This window comes from Morus notabilis, unplaced genomic scaffold (assembly GCF_000414095.1).
Source record: "Morus notabilis unplaced genomic scaffold, ASM41409v2 Scaffold158, whole genome shotgun sequence".
In the NCBI taxonomy this organism is placed as follows: domain Eukaryota; kingdom Viridiplantae; phylum Streptophyta; class Magnoliopsida; order Rosales; family Moraceae; genus Morus; species Morus notabilis.
The window spans coordinates 155,963-174,080 of record NW_010364156.1 but is presented as its reverse complement, the minus strand read 5'-3'; the positions used below and the strand labels follow the sequence as shown (position 1 = coordinate 174,080).

At 35.4% G+C, this 18,118-nt stretch overlaps 3 protein-coding genes and 2 non-coding genes across 5 annotated transcripts; 3 read left to right on the top strand and 2 right to left on the bottom strand.

Moving 5' to 3' along the window:
- Positions 1 to 458: 458 nt before the first annotated feature.
- LOC21390441 (GPI transamidase component PIG-S) lies at positions 459 to 5,151 on the bottom strand. The gene is made up of 13 exons (XM_024170636.1): positions 5,004 to 5,151; positions 4,314 to 4,923; positions 3,660 to 3,744; positions 3,455 to 3,544; positions 3,160 to 3,233; positions 2,652 to 2,736; positions 2,460 to 2,549; positions 2,060 to 2,190; positions 1,582 to 1,663; positions 1,430 to 1,477; positions 1,162 to 1,234; positions 929 to 1,032; positions 459 to 813 (listed from the first exon to the last, which is right to left on the bottom strand). Exons 1-13 carry the CDS (start codon positions 5,149 to 5,151, stop codon positions 694 to 696), a joined length of 1,740 nt encoding a protein of 579 aa, XP_024026404.1. The 3' UTR covers positions 459 to 693.
- Positions 5,152 to 5,251: 100 nt separating this feature from the next.
- Positions 5,252 to 5,324, top strand: TRNAK-UUU. Its single transcript has one exon. It is a non-coding gene; the product is annotated as a tRNA-Lys (tRNA).
- A 2,169-nt stretch (positions 5,325 to 7,493) lies between these two features.
- Positions 7,494 to 7,566, top strand: TRNAK-UUU. The gene has a single exon. It is a non-coding gene; the product is annotated as a tRNA-Lys (tRNA).
- Positions 7,510 to 12,335, bottom strand: LOC21390440 (probable methionine--tRNA ligase). Its single transcript, XM_010105885.2, has 14 exons — positions 12,083 to 12,335; positions 11,741 to 11,885; positions 10,956 to 11,109; positions 10,667 to 10,822; positions 10,346 to 10,576; positions 10,043 to 10,186; positions 9,828 to 9,918; positions 9,634 to 9,740; positions 9,171 to 9,285; positions 8,955 to 9,073; positions 8,746 to 8,811; positions 8,526 to 8,654; positions 8,097 to 8,243; positions 7,510 to 7,974 (listed from the first exon to the last, which is right to left on the bottom strand). Exons 1-14 carry the CDS (start codon positions 12,213 to 12,215, stop codon positions 7,855 to 7,857), a joined length of 1,857 nt encoding a protein of 618 aa, XP_010104187.1. The 5' UTR covers positions 12,216 to 12,335; the 3' UTR covers positions 7,510 to 7,854.
- A 2,688-nt stretch (positions 12,336 to 15,023) lies between these two features.
- LOC21390439 (putative pentatricopeptide repeat-containing protein At3g25060, mitochondrial) lies at positions 15,024 to 17,038 on the top strand. The gene is given in 3 exon segments (XM_010105884.2): positions 15,024 to 15,042; positions 15,045 to 16,808; positions 16,902 to 17,038. Coding segments are annotated over 3 exon segments (1,920 nt in total).
- The last annotated feature ends 1,080 nt before the right edge of the window (positions 17,039 to 18,118 follow it).

Below are 18,118 nucleotides of genomic sequence, written 5' to 3'. Positions count from 1 at the left end.
CACTGGAAAACCAACGAAATGGAGGGATTGCTTAGTACATACACTCAAAACTCAAACTATGATTCTGCTTTAATGTTTTTTTCTTGCAAAGAATTTAAATAAAAAAAAAATTTTGCCAATAATTCTCTCTTGAAGAATTTAAAGCAAAACTCAAATCATGATTCAAATACACTTTTTAAACGGGCTCGTAATGTGTCACAACTATTATCGGAATATCTGAATTTTGCATGCTTGAAACAGCCAGGCTGAACGAGAATTCATTGTTCATGTTAGAACTTAGAAAAACTAGTGGCTCGTTTGGAATGTATGTTCAAATTATAATTTTTTATTCTAAAGTTTGAAATTTAAATTTTTTGTGAGAGAAAAACATTGTAGTGGAATTAATTATTTTATTTAAGTTTTGAGTGTATAAAACAAATTATACCCAATTTAATACCATCAGACTTGTAATTCTGCTGGTTAAATCCAGTCGTTTTTTTCTTTTCTATTTAACAAAATGTTTAGCCTCAATACAGTCCTAAAGTTAGCACCTCTCTTAATTTATGGAAAAGATAATTATCAAAATTGTGAGCTGAAAATGTTAATCGTGATTTTAAGCCTGAAATGTTACACAAATACATTTCAAGATCTCTTGCCTCTTCTTATCCGACGGCGTTTCTCCAAATCAAACATTGAACAGGCTAATGAGGCCATCTAAGATGCTTTATTTATTTTGGTCTTCCATGCCAAGTACTTTTTATTTTCTTGCTTGTGTCTTCTCCACTCTCTTAACGCTGCCAGAAGAACATGCATCGAAACTGGCAGAAAGAAAGGCTGCACATACAGAAGCATAATACATATAAAGAATACTCATTTGCTTGTTAACTAGCCTAGTACCAAATACTGAACTCCAAATTTGTAGTGTCGGACAAGTTTTTAAGCAACTAACCGAATAGACGGCGAAACAGTGCTCAAACGAGTAATAGCTGACAGACATAATTGATGGGTGATAAAACGCATCCTCTGCCAGAGATCTTGCTTGCCGGGAAGCAACTGAAAAGGAAACAAAGAAACTATTTCTCAGCTCGAAATCAACAGAGAAAGACATACCTTTTAATCGATGCCACTTGTAAGTTGTAAAGCCGCGAGTACTAGAAAGATTTAAGATTGTAAAATACGTACCAGCAGAAGCATCATAAACTCCAAGTGAGGCATTAACTTGAGCCAGTTTTGCTACCTCCAGAGAATAATGTACCTGCTCAAGTAGATGACATCATGACAGTAAAACTAAAACTGCTAATTTTCTTCATAGATACAGAATGTTTGCATTTATCTTTTTGTGTCGTTAACTTTTTAAGTTTAGTAATGTAACGAGGACAAGCTCATCCATAAGTTAAAAAATGTAATGAAAGAAAACCGCTTGAGTGAAGAGTCCATCTGGACAAGTCACCTGCTTTCCAATCTCATCCATGATAATCATCCTAGGTAGTGATTGAACCTGCAAAAAGAAATTGTTACTCTTTCACCATAAAATCTGACCTAATAAAACAATTAGGTTGATGAGTAAGTGAAGCTTAAAACAGAGAACGAGCGCGGTCATACCAGTCTGGAAAGGGATCCAAGGGTGGTAGCACATGAATGAAGATTAAAACATGTGTGCTGCCGTGACAACACATCTAATTCCCTGCAGAATGATCAGAAATAATAACCTCGTGCTGGGCAGTTAAGATGCAATTAAATGAAGCTAAGAAAAAAAGACGCCGAGGCACTCGAGCATCATGAGGGTTATAGATAAGATACAGGAGTTCAAAGCATAAAACACACCAATAAAATCCACTAACTGTTATTTCTACATAAATTACTGGAATTTAACTGGGCGAAACCAGATAAATAGATTTACAACACGCATCTACAAGTTTAATAAACCATGTCAAGACATTACATTCACAGGTTTTAACTTAATACTCTGTATTGCTCCAACAATCTCACATAACAAATATGGGTGCCATTTTCAAAAGCATGCAATCAAGGTCTTCAGCTAATAATGTATTATTGAACGTAATAGGATAATTTTACTTACCAGAGAGTGAAGCCTCTGTCACTAGCTAAAAGCCTGGATGTGCCAGAAGAGCCAACAAAAAGATTATCAGATTTGAGACCAAAAAGTTGCCGCAATTGCCCCATGGAAACTTCAAAAACTTTCTGAAGATCCTGTTTCAGAATGTGTATAGAACATGGGGATTCTAGTCATTGCAAGTTCAAAAACATCATATATTCATGAGTAAGAGCTTTGTTTCTCTTTTAGCAGAAAATTAATTGATCTGAAGATCGACTATATATGTTTCTAGCTTATCTATGTGTTAGAATCCAGTAAAAAGATCAAGAGATGAACCAGAGAACAGAACATGCCAGAGTAACCAGAATAATTTATGCTAATGCTAGAAGTAGTTAAGTTCTAATTTGCATAGAGAGGCATTAACCTGATATGATATTTTATGTCTGACAGGTTGCTTACTATCTGGAGTGTCCCCAGGATCTTCTGGGTTCCATACAATAACACCTCCCCACATCTTCAATACATGACATTTAGAACTAATAAAATTAGAAGATTTTACAAGTAAAATAATCAACTGGCACCTAATCTATTAGAGCATGAAGGCATGTTAACTAACCGGAGAGATGAATCCATTAGTCTTAGAAACTTCTCCATTGGGAAGCTGTAGGAGAAGAGGCCACTCGTCCGCTGATGGTACATAGCTGGCAACAAATACAGTGGAGGAAAAAGAGACCATTGGCATTTTGAGGTGTAAACATAAATGTCTCTCAAATTAAAACCGGATTTGGCAAGACTATATAAAAATATATAAATAAGTAGTGAACAAATTAACAAAGAGATGACGGGATATGAACACAGGTATCTGGGAGCATAACACATTCGATTTTAAACACTCATTTAATAGGAAATAGATAAAATAGTTCTCTCTATGGAGAGCGTTAAAAAATTATAATAGGAAAATATTATACAACACAGGACGTTCACTATATCATGATGTTACATTAGTCGATCATATAGTTGGTAAATTAATACGCATCACATTTCCATTCGACCAAAAACATAACTACTACTAGGAATTGATAGAAGTTTAAAATTTAAAGAATGATTAGAGTTAAAGAATATACACCACAAAGTGCAATATCTTTGATCTCCCGCCAGCTGCAACGGAAGTATCCAAGTGCCACTCATTTGAATTCACCTGTAAAAATTAATTAGTTAAGTTGAAAAATAATTCTAAAATACCTATGGAAAAGTATCCCAGATACACACGGAAATGTGTGTGAGTGAGTTTCAATAGACAATATGAAACAAGAGTCGTTCAGAGCTTCACCAACCCATCCTAGAATCTAATGGAAAAGGAAAGTAAATCTGTCTCCCTGCATAATTGCCAAACCATGAGAACTAACAAGCTTAGCTTACAAAGAAAGGAAGATCCTTGGTATTAAAGATGTAGCTGCTCCACTTATGATCCCAGTAAGAAAATGAGAACTTTGGTGTATGGTATAAAACCTGACAACAGAAAAAAATGACACAAAAAAATGAAAGGGTAACTGTCAATCCATGGGGTAAGTTTTAAGAAAAATCAATAGAAAGAACTCAGTTTTAAAAAGGGATGATTTATTACTTGACTTTCCACGCTTATGTTTGCTACAGGTCTTAATGCCTCAATTACTGGGGCCAAAACAGTCTCTTCTATTTTCTGAAATTCCCTGCAGGTACAAGGAAAGGCATTAAGGGTGGCACTTTGGGATACAAGTATTTAAAGATAACATCAATTATCAACGTTATTTACTAGGTACCGACTACCCAACCACGCATATGGGATAACACGTCCAATAACTAATCAGCCCTCTTGAGAGAAGTTTTTACTTTTTACATATTCATGAAAAGCTAAAACACTACTATAATAGATAAATAAGCAAGACAAACCAAGCCCTTTACCTGGCTATGTCATTAACAACCTGTTTTTAATCAGACTTATAATGTGTCCAACAAACTCTACTAGAAATTGCTTATACAAAGTGGAGATTTCCATGAATTCTGCAGCGAGCTTATGCAACATAACTTGCAATGAGTAACTGCTGCAAATAAACTACACTGTTTCTAGTTCAATTTGATGTTCCATGTTGAAAATTTAGCTCCTTTCAAAGATATCATATATCAACTTCCCAAAAAATCAAATGTCTGAGACATAAATCAATGCAAGACCTTATACATCAGAATTGAAGAACCTAAAGAATTAAGATAAATAGGGAAAAAAAATACAGAGCTAAATTACCAATCATAAACTCCATCATTTGGATTTGCATTTAGCAAATTGAAGGAAAGCACGATCCTACCATCAGCACCAACAGGCATAAACTCTCCATGAATCAATCCTTCTTCCTTCCCGCCATTGACAAACACCTTAACAAAAATCTCCGCCGCTCTCGACAATGCCGCCGCCTCCGAAACCCTACCGGAGATCCAAGCGTGACGATACTTCCCGACGACGGCCCTTACATCCTCGTCCCTATTCACCACCACCACGCTGTACACCTTCCTCTCACCGGCGGGACCTCCCAACGTAGACTCCAACAGCTCATCAACAGCCTCATCGTCGCTATCGAAATCGACGGCGCAGATGGCGTCGGAGTCCACGGAGACGGAGACTGTGTAGCTGGCGCTGCAAGCGCCGCATTGCGGCGTTTGGGAGGTCAAATCGGAAATGGCGAATTGTAGATCATCTGAGCTGATGGATGGTTTGGAGTTGAAGCCGATAAGTATTGCTTGGAAGTGACAGGGGAAGAGTAATGGAGCGGAATCGAGCTGAGCTGAGAAGTGGTCGATTTCGCGGAAGGGGAGAGGTGCGCGGTAGATTTCGACTGATTTCCATAGGAAGGGGAAACCTGCATGGGTAATCGAGAACAAGTGAGAAATGAAAAGCGTTCATTGAGAAAGATGAGAGAGAGAGAGAGAGTGATTGGACCTAGGAGGAAGGAGAGGAGAACTGAGAGAGTTAGGATTAGGCGCTTGAGGCCTGGTTTTGTTTTTCGCATGGATTTGGGATCGAATTCCGATACTGGCTCTTCCGGCCGAGATGTTTCGGCGATTGCCGGTTCGGAGACTTCCGCCATTGCTGAACTCACTGCAAGCTTTGTTGTGCTTTTAATTGGGGGTATTGTTTCTCGGAAAATTACATCGTTAAAGCTAAAATATCTGTTTTACTGACATGAAGCCGTCTTAGCTCAGCTGGTAGAGCGCATGGCTTTTAACCATGTGGTCGTGGGTTCGATTCCCACAGACGGCGTTCAGTACTTTCAATTGAGTTATTGACATAATTTTTTAGATAAAATCATTTTGATTATTACCGCAAAACATAATGGGTGTGTTTGGAACTCATTTTAAAATGATTTTATTTTTTGTATAAAAATAAAAACGAAAACGTTTTCATTTTCATTTTGGAATCATTTCTAAAAATGCATTTGGTAGTTTTATTCTGAGATTATTTTCAGTTAAAAAAAATTAAAATTGTTGTTTGGTGGTTTAATTTTTAAAAACATGTAATAATATTTTTAAATAATAATATATTAAATAAAGATTATACATGAAAACTACAGAGGAAATGGGAAGTAATCGTTTTCAGTTTTTGTGACCTTTTGAGAATAAGTACAAAAACTTTTCCATTTTTGTTTTTAGGAAATGCGGTGCCAAACGCATTTCTGAGAGCATTTTCATTTTTTTGTTCTTAGAAAACGTGAAAAATGTTTTTAGAAATGATTCCAAACAGGCACAGTATCTTGTTTTTTTTATAATATTAAAACGGTATTTGACGTTTTTGAAAATATCTTTTTTATACTTTAAAATTAATTTTTGAGATATATAATGTTTAAACTACTCTTTTATTATTAAAATAAAAATTAGTATTTCTTAATTTAAAAATAATAAAATAAAAAATTCATGATTTTTTTCCCTAAATCTATCAAATTTGGACTTATTCAATAAAATGGTATTAAAGTTATTTTACATCTTAAAAATCAACTTCAGGTATTAAGAAGATGTTTTTAAAAACCTCAAAATACTACTTTAATATTATTAAAAGCACGAGATATTAAAAATATATTTTACTATAACCCGTGGTACCAAAATAATTTTATCTATTTTTTTTTTAATGTGCATAAGCTACAGTTAAATTTTAGCTTCGCCAAGATATTGACATTGACGGGAATTTTTTAAAATTTAAGTTAAATAATCACATTCATGACTCAATTTTTTCTTTTAAAAAAAATAGTTATTTGATTCCCAATAAGTTTTAACATTAATGTAATTATTTTGTAAAAGGCTCTTTATGTTTGTTGGATTGTTGGATTTTATTATGTCGTTTTCCTTCCCTTTGAAGTTGGGTGTCGCCATTTTTTCAAATACCTTTGTTCCATCTCGTGGCGTTTTTTAAAGTTATTGTCGATCTTCCAATTTTTGTAGTTACTTACAACTTGTTCTGGTTTGTTGTTTCTTATCGGTTTCAGTTTTCAAGTGTTGGCCGTCTTTCTCTTACTTGCCGTTTTTTAATATTATTATCGTTTCAAAGGTTATGTCTTTTTTTAGTATTATTGCCATTCAAAGTTTACAGTCTCATTCATTTCAATGATTCAAGTTTTGTTACAGTAAAAAAATTTAAGAAACAGTTACATCTAATTTTTTTATTATAGTAAAAAGCTCTCACATAAAGTCACATTTCAACTCGAATTAACGAACTAAACGGACCCTACATCATTTTTTCTTTGATTAATTCCACATACCGTCTCTCAAGTTTATTCTCAATCTCACTTCGGTCCTTAATTTTTAAAATCTCACACAGATGGTCCTTAAAGTTTTACTGTGTTTTAGTTTCAGTCATTCTGTTAATTGAGTATTAAATATTTGACAGAATCTATGTCAATTAAAAACAATTAAATTTTAGCAACTATGAGTGAGGATTAAATTTTGTTTTTATATTGTTTTAGTCCCTAAACTTTAGTTGTTTCTAATTTTGATTTTTAATTTTCACATAATCCGTTAAATATTTAATACCTAGCAAATAAAGAGACAGAAACTGAAATAAAACAAAATCTCTGGGACAATTTGTAAGACGTTTTAAAAGTTACGAACTAAAATGGGATTAAGAGTAAATTTGAGAGACCATTTGTGAGATTAACCCATTTTCTTTTATTTAACGGCTATTAGTACATCGTTTTTTCTTTCAGATTTTAAAAGGATAGTAGATGTCTTTCAAGTTCATGTCGTTTATTATCTGTTGTCGTTTCATTGTCCTCGTCACATGTCAGCATTATGTCGTTTCAAACTTTTTTTTGGGTGTTGTCGCTTTTGAAGGGATTGCCATTTTTCATGCACTTCTTCAACCTTATGGTGAGGACTGTGGCCATTTTCATGTTGACGTTATTTCTCCTTAGTCGATTTTATTGTGTCTACATTTCACAAAGCCGTCTTAGCTCAGCCGGTAGAGCGCATGGCTTTTAACCATGTGGTCGTGGGTTCGATTCCCACAGACGGCGTGCTTTGTTTTAGTTTCAGAAATTTGCCCTTCCTTTGGTTTGAAGAAAATTTTGTACAAGAAAGTCTCTGAAATTTTTCCAGAATATAAATATTGTAAATATTGATTTTTCAAACAATGTGGAAAACGACAACACCCTCTTTCAGAAAGGGAAAAAAAAAAAAAGGATAGAAAGAAGCTAACGACCACACAATTGCAATTATGTAACGAAGTGCATTTGATGATTTGATCAGTATTGATGGTTGGATTTCAATCACTAGAGTTACACCAGATGCAAGGAAAGTGAAGTTCATATTTTTGTTTTCGCCAATTGCTCAGCCGTTTTGCTTGCTTCCACTTCTGTTTTTAGTATCCTATCAGCTTGGCTTCCAGAGAACTTGTTCCTGAAAAACTCCACATCTTCATCTCTCTGAACAAAGAAAGAGTAAAGAGGTAATAAGGTCTGAGTACCTTATGAAAACCGAATCTAGTGACCGAGATAAAGAGGGAAAGAAAAAGAAAATGAGCGGCAAGCGCAAGGAGTGTGCATACCAGTTCCTTAAATAAAGGTTCTGGTGTCCCAATCTTATGGCCAACAGGTATAAGTTCCCAAGGTTTTCTTGCCCTCTCGAGATTATCTCCATTTTCATCGTTAAGCGAAAGTCGTTTTTCATGAGGAATGGCAAGCTGCTTTAGGACCTAAGTTGAGGATAAAAAGGAGAACATTAAGACAGATTGTTATTACATTAGGCTAAAACTTGTGAGTGATCCTCATTTCTTGAGAATGTGCCTAAGTTCACGGATATATTAGCTATAGGATACATGATCTGGATCGACCATTTCTTTTGCACCACGTAATCCTTCCTAGCCGGGTGGGAGAAGAATACCGCACCGGAGCTAGTACAAATTTTGAAAGCATAGCAAAAATGCGTTCCTCGAATTCTTAATTGGATGATAGTCTGTAAATAAATAATGCAATACCTTGAGAGAAAACGAAGGCATAAATGGCTCTAACAAGCAAGAGAGAAGATAGACTAGCCCCGCAGAAGTCCTCACAACGAGATTGCAGGAATGTTTGTCTTGCTTGTAAAGCTTCCAGAATTGGCTCTCCTACAAATTACAGTAAACATAAACAGTTGCAGTTTGTCTAGAATAGGCAATATTTTTCTTGTGAGTTGTGAACAAGATTTCGTGGACTTACTTGCAGATATGCATTCCCTTCACTGGAGATGCTCATTCCAATTTTCAGTGCTTGCTTTAGTTTTACCTAAACCAAATTAAATGTAGAAAGTCGCCCTTCTCGGTAAAAGAAGTATGGAGTAGTTAAGGAGAAAAAGCTGTAAAGAAGGAAGTGAGATATACACAAAATGGATTAGTTAATTAGTTGAATTATAGTTTCCATTTAGTCACCTTTTCCATTGCTTCCATGTATTGGTCCACATATTTACCAATTGTTTCTGCTAATGTCTTTGTCAATAAATGTGATTCAGCGCCGGCCGAATCAGGAATGATGGATCCATATCCTGATCCTGCAGCAGTTCATAACCATGGAAGGGAATAATAACTATGGAGATATCCAAAAGCAATAATGAAAGCTGTATTGACTTCTTCAAACAGCTAACTCACCTTGAGGTTTGGCAATAAAGCTCAAAACTCGGTTGATGAAGTTTCCCAAATTATTAAGCAACTCAGTATTTAGTTTTGCTTGCAAATCAGCCCAGGTAAACAATGTATCTGAGACCTAACAATTTACCAAAAAAGAGAAATAAAACGTTACTGTTGCGTGTTTAGAGCTTAATTATCCCCCTGATATAGAGAAATACAGAGAGTTTGAGAGGTGCGAGGTGTGTATTCTCTTGTAATTTCTTCTTCATCGCAGTGAAATTCATTAGTGGCAGAAACGTAGCACTCACATTGACGATGAACTACTATGAATCTTATGTGTATTTTCTCGTCCGTTTATATATATATATATATATATATATTAGTGCTCTCATCAGTAATGAACAAAGGCGCTTAATCCATAAAAATTAGAGACTGCAAGTAGAATGCAATTGGTGAAGCAGAGGAGGTGCAGCAAGTAACATACTTCTGGTCTGTTAGTTAGCAAGTAATACCGCCACACTTCCGATGGAATGTTCGAATCTCTTGCATCGTTACCAAAGACTCCTATCCCCTTACTCTTGGAGAACTTCCCTGCACCATGAGAAAATTTTCGAAAAATAAAAACAAAAATGCTTAACAAGCGAAGTGCTAAAGCATTAAATTCCCATGAACATGGACCTGCTTCATAGTTCAGATACTCAGTAACACTAATGCTCTTCATTAATGTCCAGTTTTCTCCAGTCCCAATAAGTGAAGATGGAAACATAACCTGCCAAATTACAATCACTAAATGTCAAAATATCATTGCTGCACTGAAGTAATTGCTGTTATATATAACAGCCTAAAAAAGAAATTTCTTTTCATTTCACGAATATAATTTCAGACACACTCACAGTGTGGAATGGCACATTATCTTTGCCCATGAACTGGTACAACTCCACATTTTCAGGGTTCTTCCACCACTTCTCCCAATCAGATGTGTAACATGAAGTGATTGAGATATAACCAATAGGCGCATCAAACCACACATAGAAAACCTAAACAGTATGATATGGCAAGAAAATCCTCAATATATTCTTATCACTTTAAAGGGTGAACAGATAAACAATGAAAAACATGAAAACTTCTAAAAGAAGAGATTAGATTTGAAAATTGTTAAGTGCATAGATAAAATGCAAAGTTCCAATAATAGTAACCTTATCCTTAAATTTGTCATGTGGAACAGGAACACCCCACTTAAGGTCCCTAGTTATACAGCGAGGCTTTAATCCTTCTTTAAGCCAAGCATAAGTAGCTTGAATGGAGTTTTGGCTCCAAGATCCTGCACCTGACATGTTATTGATGTATTCTTCCAATTTTTCCTTCAACAATGGAAGCTCTAGAAATAAGTGATCCGTCTCACGAATTTGTGGTGTTGTTTGACATACCTGTTTTTCACAATTTGATACAACTAAATTTTCACCAAGACAATGAAAAATTTAGAAAAACTGGAATTGCAACTTGGAGAAAATACATACTTTGCATTTGGGGTCTTTGAGTTCAGTTGGATTCAATAGCTTTCCACACTTCTCACATTGGTCTCCACGTGCAGAGTCATAGTTGCAATCTAGCATAGGGCAGGTGCCTTCGACTAGCCTATCAGCCAAGAACCGGTTGCATTTTTCGCAATAAAGCTGAATGGATATTGGAATTCAAAATCATTGAAGATAAACATAGTGCTGTAATATTTGCTGTGAAGTGAATTAATCTGCATAGAAAGGATGCAATAGTTATTATTTTATGCATAGAAAATGAAGCATGATTTACCTGCTGCATAGTATTTTGAGAAAGCCAATTGTTCTCCATCAGTTTCTTGAAAATTGATTGGCATATTTCAGTTTGTTGAGGAGTTGAGGTGCGTCCAAATTCATCAAAACTTATGTTGAACCAATCGTAGACCTGCTTATGAATTGCGTGATATCTACAGAAACGGAAACAACAATTTGAGTAACAATTACAAAACCAATGAGATTAAAATAAAATAATAATAATAATAAAAAAGTTGAAAGTACTCAAAAATTTAATTTTCTTCCCCATAATTTATAATTAGTGAAACAATAATTGCTCAATGAATCGGTTAGCTTAGAAAGCAACTATATAAAACTTTAGCTCTTTTGCCCCCTTAACTTTTAGTGAATTAGCGAGTTGTCGCATGAACTTTTAGCTTTGATAAGTTATTCCTAAATTTAATAGAATGTTGCAGAGTACCCAAATCAATGGTGTATGTTAAAATTTGGACAGAAATGTCCTCATACATGTCATCAAAGCTCATCTGAAGGACAAAGACAGGAATTTCAGGTGACAACAGAACACGTCGTGTCACATATACGATGGCTTTTTCCTTCCAAATTTTAACGGGGAATTCTGCTATACATTATTAAATTAAGGAGCAATTTACTTAAAATTGAAAACTTTATCAAGTACTTTTCCAATTCACTAAAAATTTAGGGGCAAAAGCGCAGAAGAAATCCTAATATTAATGACAAAGCTCTAACCATAAGTCTATAAACAACTTCAATTATCAAAAAAAAAAAAAAAAAAAAGGAACTTACTTGTCACAAATCTGCTGAGGAGTAGAATTCTCCTCCATGGCCTTTGTCTCTGTGGCAGTGCCATACTCATCAGTCCCACATATGTAAATCACGTTGTAGCCACGAAGACGACAATATCGAGCAAACACGTCTGCACTTAGAACACCTGCCACGGCCAAAAACAAAAAACACAACATTCTTATTCACAAATAACTTCCACAAAGCTTTAAAACATAATACAAAAAGCAAATCCACACACACCCTTTAAAAACTCTAGCTGGAAGAGAAAACCCATATCTTGAATTCTCGAGATTTAACCATTAAAAACCAAAAACAAACAAAAAAAAAAGAAAAAAGAATTACAGCCAATGATATTGCCCAGATGAGGAACGTTGTTGACATAAGGCAAGGCGCTTGTGATGAGTATGTTTCTTTTTCCGGGTATAGGTGTTTTGGGATTTTTATCTCCTTCTCTGCCATCTGATTGATCTGCCATGTAAATTATGAGCTTACAATTGAGCTTTGGTAATTAAAATAATAATAATAATGGAGAGTTTTTTCCGAGTATGGTGCTTTGAGTTTAAACCAATATAGAATTAGAATAGAATTTGTTGCCTAAAGTTGGATGGAAAGTGTTAGGTAAGTTACTCACATTGATTTTAAGAAAGTTAGAGGTTGTTCGGCCGAGTGAAAAACTCAAAAAAAGATGATTCGAGTTACAATTTTATTTAAATTTATGTTCTTTTAAATTTGAATTCGAATTTAAACTCGAGTTTGGGATTAAAACTCAAGTTCAATGGGCTGTTCGGCTGAGTGAAAAACTCAAAAAAAGACAACTTGAGTTACAATTTTATTTGAGTTTATGTTCTTTTAAGTTTGAACTTGAGTTTGAGATTAAAACTCGAGTTTGAGACTAAAACTTGAGTTCAAGTTTCCTTTTTAACTCGAGTTCAGAAACTTGAACTCAAATTAATGAACAATATTTTTTTATTCTTAAAAATACTATAACTTTTTCGTTTTAATTCTGATTGAGATGATTTTTTTTATGTGTTGACAACGAAAACACGAATAAAACTACACTCATATATCCTATTAAAATTTTCCATCAGCATTGAGTTTTTATTAAAATACTATCTAAATACAAATTCAAGTTTTGACTCACTCAAACACAATTTCAAAAAGATTCTTATCTCAAATCATAACATACAACCAAACAAAAACTCAAGTTACAACTTCAACTCAAGTTATAACTCAAATTTAATTTAAGAATTATACTCAAGTTAAACTTTAAAAGAACAAGCCCAATTTAGTGATGTTTGATTTATGAATTTAAAATTATTTTTAATTTATGTGTATTTTTTATATAAAAAAATATTATAACGAATCACGAATTGTAAATTAGAGCACGAATCTACCGATCAAACGATAATAATCTTTCCAAACAGAAAGAATAATTACATAGAATCTTCTGCTTAGTTTACACGCGCCTTAACGGTGAAGCACCGCAGAATTTCTGCAAAGTATAACAACGTCACTTTCATGGATAAACTAACAACGTCACTTTCATATTAACGTGAATCTCATTCGCTGTGCAAAAGCAAAACTTCGGAGTTTGGACTTCCAATTAACAAGACTTTGGTCTCAATTGGAAATGTCGTTTGTTTTAAAAGGTCTGTCGTATAAGATACTGTGTTTTGCTGTCGATTAATGCTAATTAAATCTGATGAAAGTTCATGTCGTTTGTGATAAAAAAAATTTGTTGCTAAATGACTGATCGCCTATTTCTAAAGGTTGTTTGTAAAAATGGCATTTCGTTTACTCTAATATTACTTAGCTTTCTTAGTTCCTTTCAAGTTTTTAACATGAAAAATGAAATTTCGTTCGTCGGCTAGAGAGGGATAGTTTGCTGTCGTTTAATTAATGAGCTACACTGTCGTTTTCTTCTTTTTTTTTTTTTTTGCTACTTCACCTGCAAAAGCGACATGTCATTGTCGATTATGCTCATTATGTTTTTACCACGGAGATTCAACATGTCGTTTCTATTTTAAAAGTTTTTTTCCCTTAGCTCATAAAATGATTTGTCGTTTGTCAGTAGTTGTCGTTTTTATTCTAATGTCGTTTGCTAAGAACACGATATGTCCTTCGATATTCAGATGTTTTGTCACGTTGAAAGCTATATGCTGCTTGTTTTCCTTTTCGTCGTGTCTAAGTGTTACTGAGAAGAACCCCCCAAACCATGATTCAAATAATGATATGAATTTCTTTACCAAACGTCAAAGTTTTTATGGTTAGCTCAAGAAACGATGTCCTTTTTTTGCTATTTTGATGTTTATGATTTTGACGTCGTCTGCAATAAAAACGATATATCGTTCAGTTTCTTGAAGTGTATGTCTCATGCATTAAATGATGCGTCATTTTTTCTTTTGTCTTATGCATTAAATGATGCGTCGTGTATTATTTTGTTGTCTTTCTCTTTTACGAGGGAAAGTATGTCGTTGGTCTTTCAAAAGTTTTCGAACTTGTTCGGTTGTATTTTTTAATTGTGGTGATTTGAGTGTAGATCTTAAGTTGAATTTGAGTTATAATTTGAGTCGAAGTTGTAACCTGAGTTTGTGTTTGAATGTACACATTTGAGTTATGATTTGAATTGAGAATCTATTTAAGTTTGTGTTTGAGTGGGTCAAAACTTAATTTGTATTTAAATAGTATTTTAATAAAAACTCAATGGTAATAAAAAATTTTAATAAGGTATATGGGTGGGATTTTATTCGTCTCTTCATTGTGAACGCATAGAAAAAAAAATCATCTCAATTAGAATTAAAACGAAAAAATTATGACGTTTTTAAAAATAGAAAAAATATTAGTCAGTTTAAGTTTAAAAACTTGAATCAAATGTGAAACTTGAACTCAGATTTTAATCATAAACTCAAATTCAAACTCAAATTTTATAAACAAACATAAATTTAAATAAAATTGTAACTTGAATTTAAATTTTTTTTCAACTCTACTAAAAAAGAATAAGCCCTTCGTCCTTCGTCTTTAGCGCAGAAAATAACATGCCGTTTGTTACTATTCTGTCGTTTACTACCTCTCAAAGTTAAAGGTTAGGAAACGTGTCGCCTTTTGTACAACCATGTCGCTTGTACGGTTATACCTACAAGTTACATGTCGTTTAGGTTGAACAAACGACATTGAAGTTTGATGTCATTTAATGTCGTTTCTTTGATAAATCCACGTGTATTATATTGCTGAGAAAATATTTATGTCCTTCAGCCATAAACTAACTTTTAGTCTTCAGATGCAGATGCGGTTACTTCCATGTCCCACCTGAGATCTCTCCTCTTATCCTGTAAAGACAAACAATCTCTATTCAAGATCCATGCTCTTGTCATATTAACTGGCCTCTTAAGCCATGGAAACTCCAATGCCCTTCTTATAAAATCGTATGCACGCATTACTGGCGCAGTGTCAGCACGCCATGTGTTTGATAAATTGCCTCCAAGAGGAGTGGATGTGTGGAACGCCATGATCATTGCTTATTCTCGGGAAGAGTGCCCGCGCGAGGTTATGAAACTACATAGGCAGATGATCTCTGAGGGTATTAGGCCTGATAGCTCTAGTTTCAGTGTTGCTCTTAAGGCGTGTGCAAGTTTGTTGGATCTGAGAGCCGGTGAAGAAATTTGGTTCAAAGCGATAGAACATGGCTACGAGTACGACGCGTTTGTGGGATCGTCTGTTTTGAACTTGTATGCCAAGTGTGGGAAGATAGATGAAGCGAGGGCCGTGTTTGATAAGTTGCCGAGAAGAGATCTTGTTTGCTGGACATCGATGATAACAGGATTTGTGAAGAGCGGGGGGCCATTGGAAGCGGTTGATATGTATAGGAGAATGCAAAAGGAAGAACTGGAAGCTGATGGGGTTGTGATGTTGGGTTTGATGCAGGCTTGTGCAAGCCTCGGGGAGTTGAAAGTTGGACTTTCTATTCATGGGTGTTTGATTCGAAGAGATCATCCTATGGATGTCATGCTTCAAACTAGCCTAGTTGATATGTATTCTAAGACTGGGAAATTGGAGTATGCTTGCTGTGTATTTGACATAATGAGTCATAAGAATGTTGTTTCTTGGGGTGCTTTGATTGCTGGCCATGCTCAAAATGGTCTTGCAGGGAATGCTCTTGAATTGTTGGTAGAAATGCAAAACTGTGGTTTCAAACCCAATTTAGTATCTCTCTTGAGTGCTCTTCTAGCTTGTTCACAACTTGGGCTTCTGAAGTTGGGTAAGTCCATACATGGATATATTGCCAAAAGGCATGACATTGATCAAGTTTCAGGCACTGCGGTGATTGATATGTACTCAAAATGCGGATCTCTTTCTTGTGCACAGGCTCTGTTCGATAGGACAAAGACTAGAGACTTGATCTTTTGGAATGCCATGATTACCAGCTATGGAATTCATGGACAGGGAGAAGAAGCTTTATCACTCTTCCTCAAGATGAGAGAAGCAGGCTTAAAACCGGATCACACGACTTTTGCTTCTCTTCTGTCGGCCTTAAGCCACTCAGGTCTAGTAGAAGAGGGTCAGTATTGTTTTCGTCTCATGCATACCGAGTATAAGATCATAGCAGAGGAAAAACATTATCTTTGTATGGTTGATCTTTTAGCCCGTGCGGGCAAAGTTGAAGAGGCTTATGAACTAATAGGTTCCATGAATATTTTACCGGGACTTCCTGTTTGGGTCGCCCTCCTGGCGGGCTGCTATAATCATGGGGCATTGTTGATAGGAGAAATTGCTGTAAAGAAGATACTTGAGCTAAACCCGCGCGACTTGGGAGTTTATGCCTTGATCTCAAACTTCTGTTCCAAGGAAGGAAAGTGGAATGAAGTAGCTGGTCTGAAAAACGTTATGAAACAGATGGGAATCAAGAAAACACCCGGTTATAGTGCTGTGGAAGTGAATGAAAAGTTCCATTCTTTTCTTATGGAAGATAAAAGTCATCATCAATATGAAGCTATTCTGCGATTTTTAAAGAAGTTGGACCATGAGATGAGAATTATGGCATATGTTCCTGAGACTGAACTTGAATTGCATGGTGAGTGAAAAAAATGCATATCAGATCAAGATCTTGCTTTTGCGGGGAAAAAATACTGTTTATACATTACAATGTGGCATCTTAAGTTTCCAGGATTGTGTGCGGAGATAGATGATATGAAACCGCTCTCATTGCGAAATCGTGGCAAGACCATGAGATCCATAAGGCATTTTGCTTCCTCTTATAATGCTGAATCTCAGGCCCATGACAGATTTCTTAGAGAAAAGTAACAACTTATGCAATCGTGACAAGACCATGAAGATGTCTTTATCAGAAGTCTCCATGGCATTACTTTTTTTTTTTTTAATAAACCTCCTAAAGTGGCCACAGAGAGCCACCTCCTCAAGACTGAAACAACCTGAGGAACACGTTCCATAGACTTGATCAAGTCCTTGGAATTCAGAGTCCTTGGAATCCACACAAAAGACACACCTACCATAGACTTGATCAAGTCTAGACATCTACGAAAAACTGGTAAAACGTGTCAATCATCAACAAGTTTACTGTTCCTAAGGATGAACCCCCGCTCAGCAATCCCCACAAATCACAACAGGTCCAGACTGAGACGCTGCAATAACAATGGCCAACTCCACTGCTAAGAACTCGGCTTCTAAACTGTTGTTAGTGCGACATTATTTTGTTATAGAGTGGTATCAGCTTATAGGGAAAGCATGACTTCAGTAATTGGTTGTTTTGATGTTCAATACCATCCTCGCAGATTTCTTCCTCGCAATGCTAATAACTCGACATCGCCTGTCATTATCCGGTTAGCATTTTCTCACCTAACTTTCCCTTGGCTATTTTTTCTCCTTTCAATTGAATATATATTTTAGGATGTTTAATCTAGTGATGGATGACTGAGATTATAGGGTGGGTTTGGTATTGATTTTGGAAGAGAAAAGGCACTTATTGAGACAGTTAAAATCTAAAATGTTGTTTGCTAACATAGATTTTTGAATAGTTTTCTCCCACTCTGAAGCTAAAAGCAGAATCAGCGGCTGATTCTGATTTCAGCTTATGCAGGAATCGATTTTGAGAGTTTAATGAAATTTTTTATTCTCAATTTTACACCTAATGAAATCTCCAATTTGCCACCTCAGAAACACATTTTCAGATCTCGGTGGTTTATCTCCTCGTCTCTCCTCCTCTCTGTTATGTCTCTCCTCCTCCTCGCAGAAAAAATTTTGACAGTTCTGTCTTCTCTCTCCTCCTCTCTGTTAATCTGAACCCAACATCCTCTTCTTCTTCTTCAGCTCTCCAAATCATCGAAACATGCGCACTTTTTGTATGGCCTGCTTATTAAATTTGGA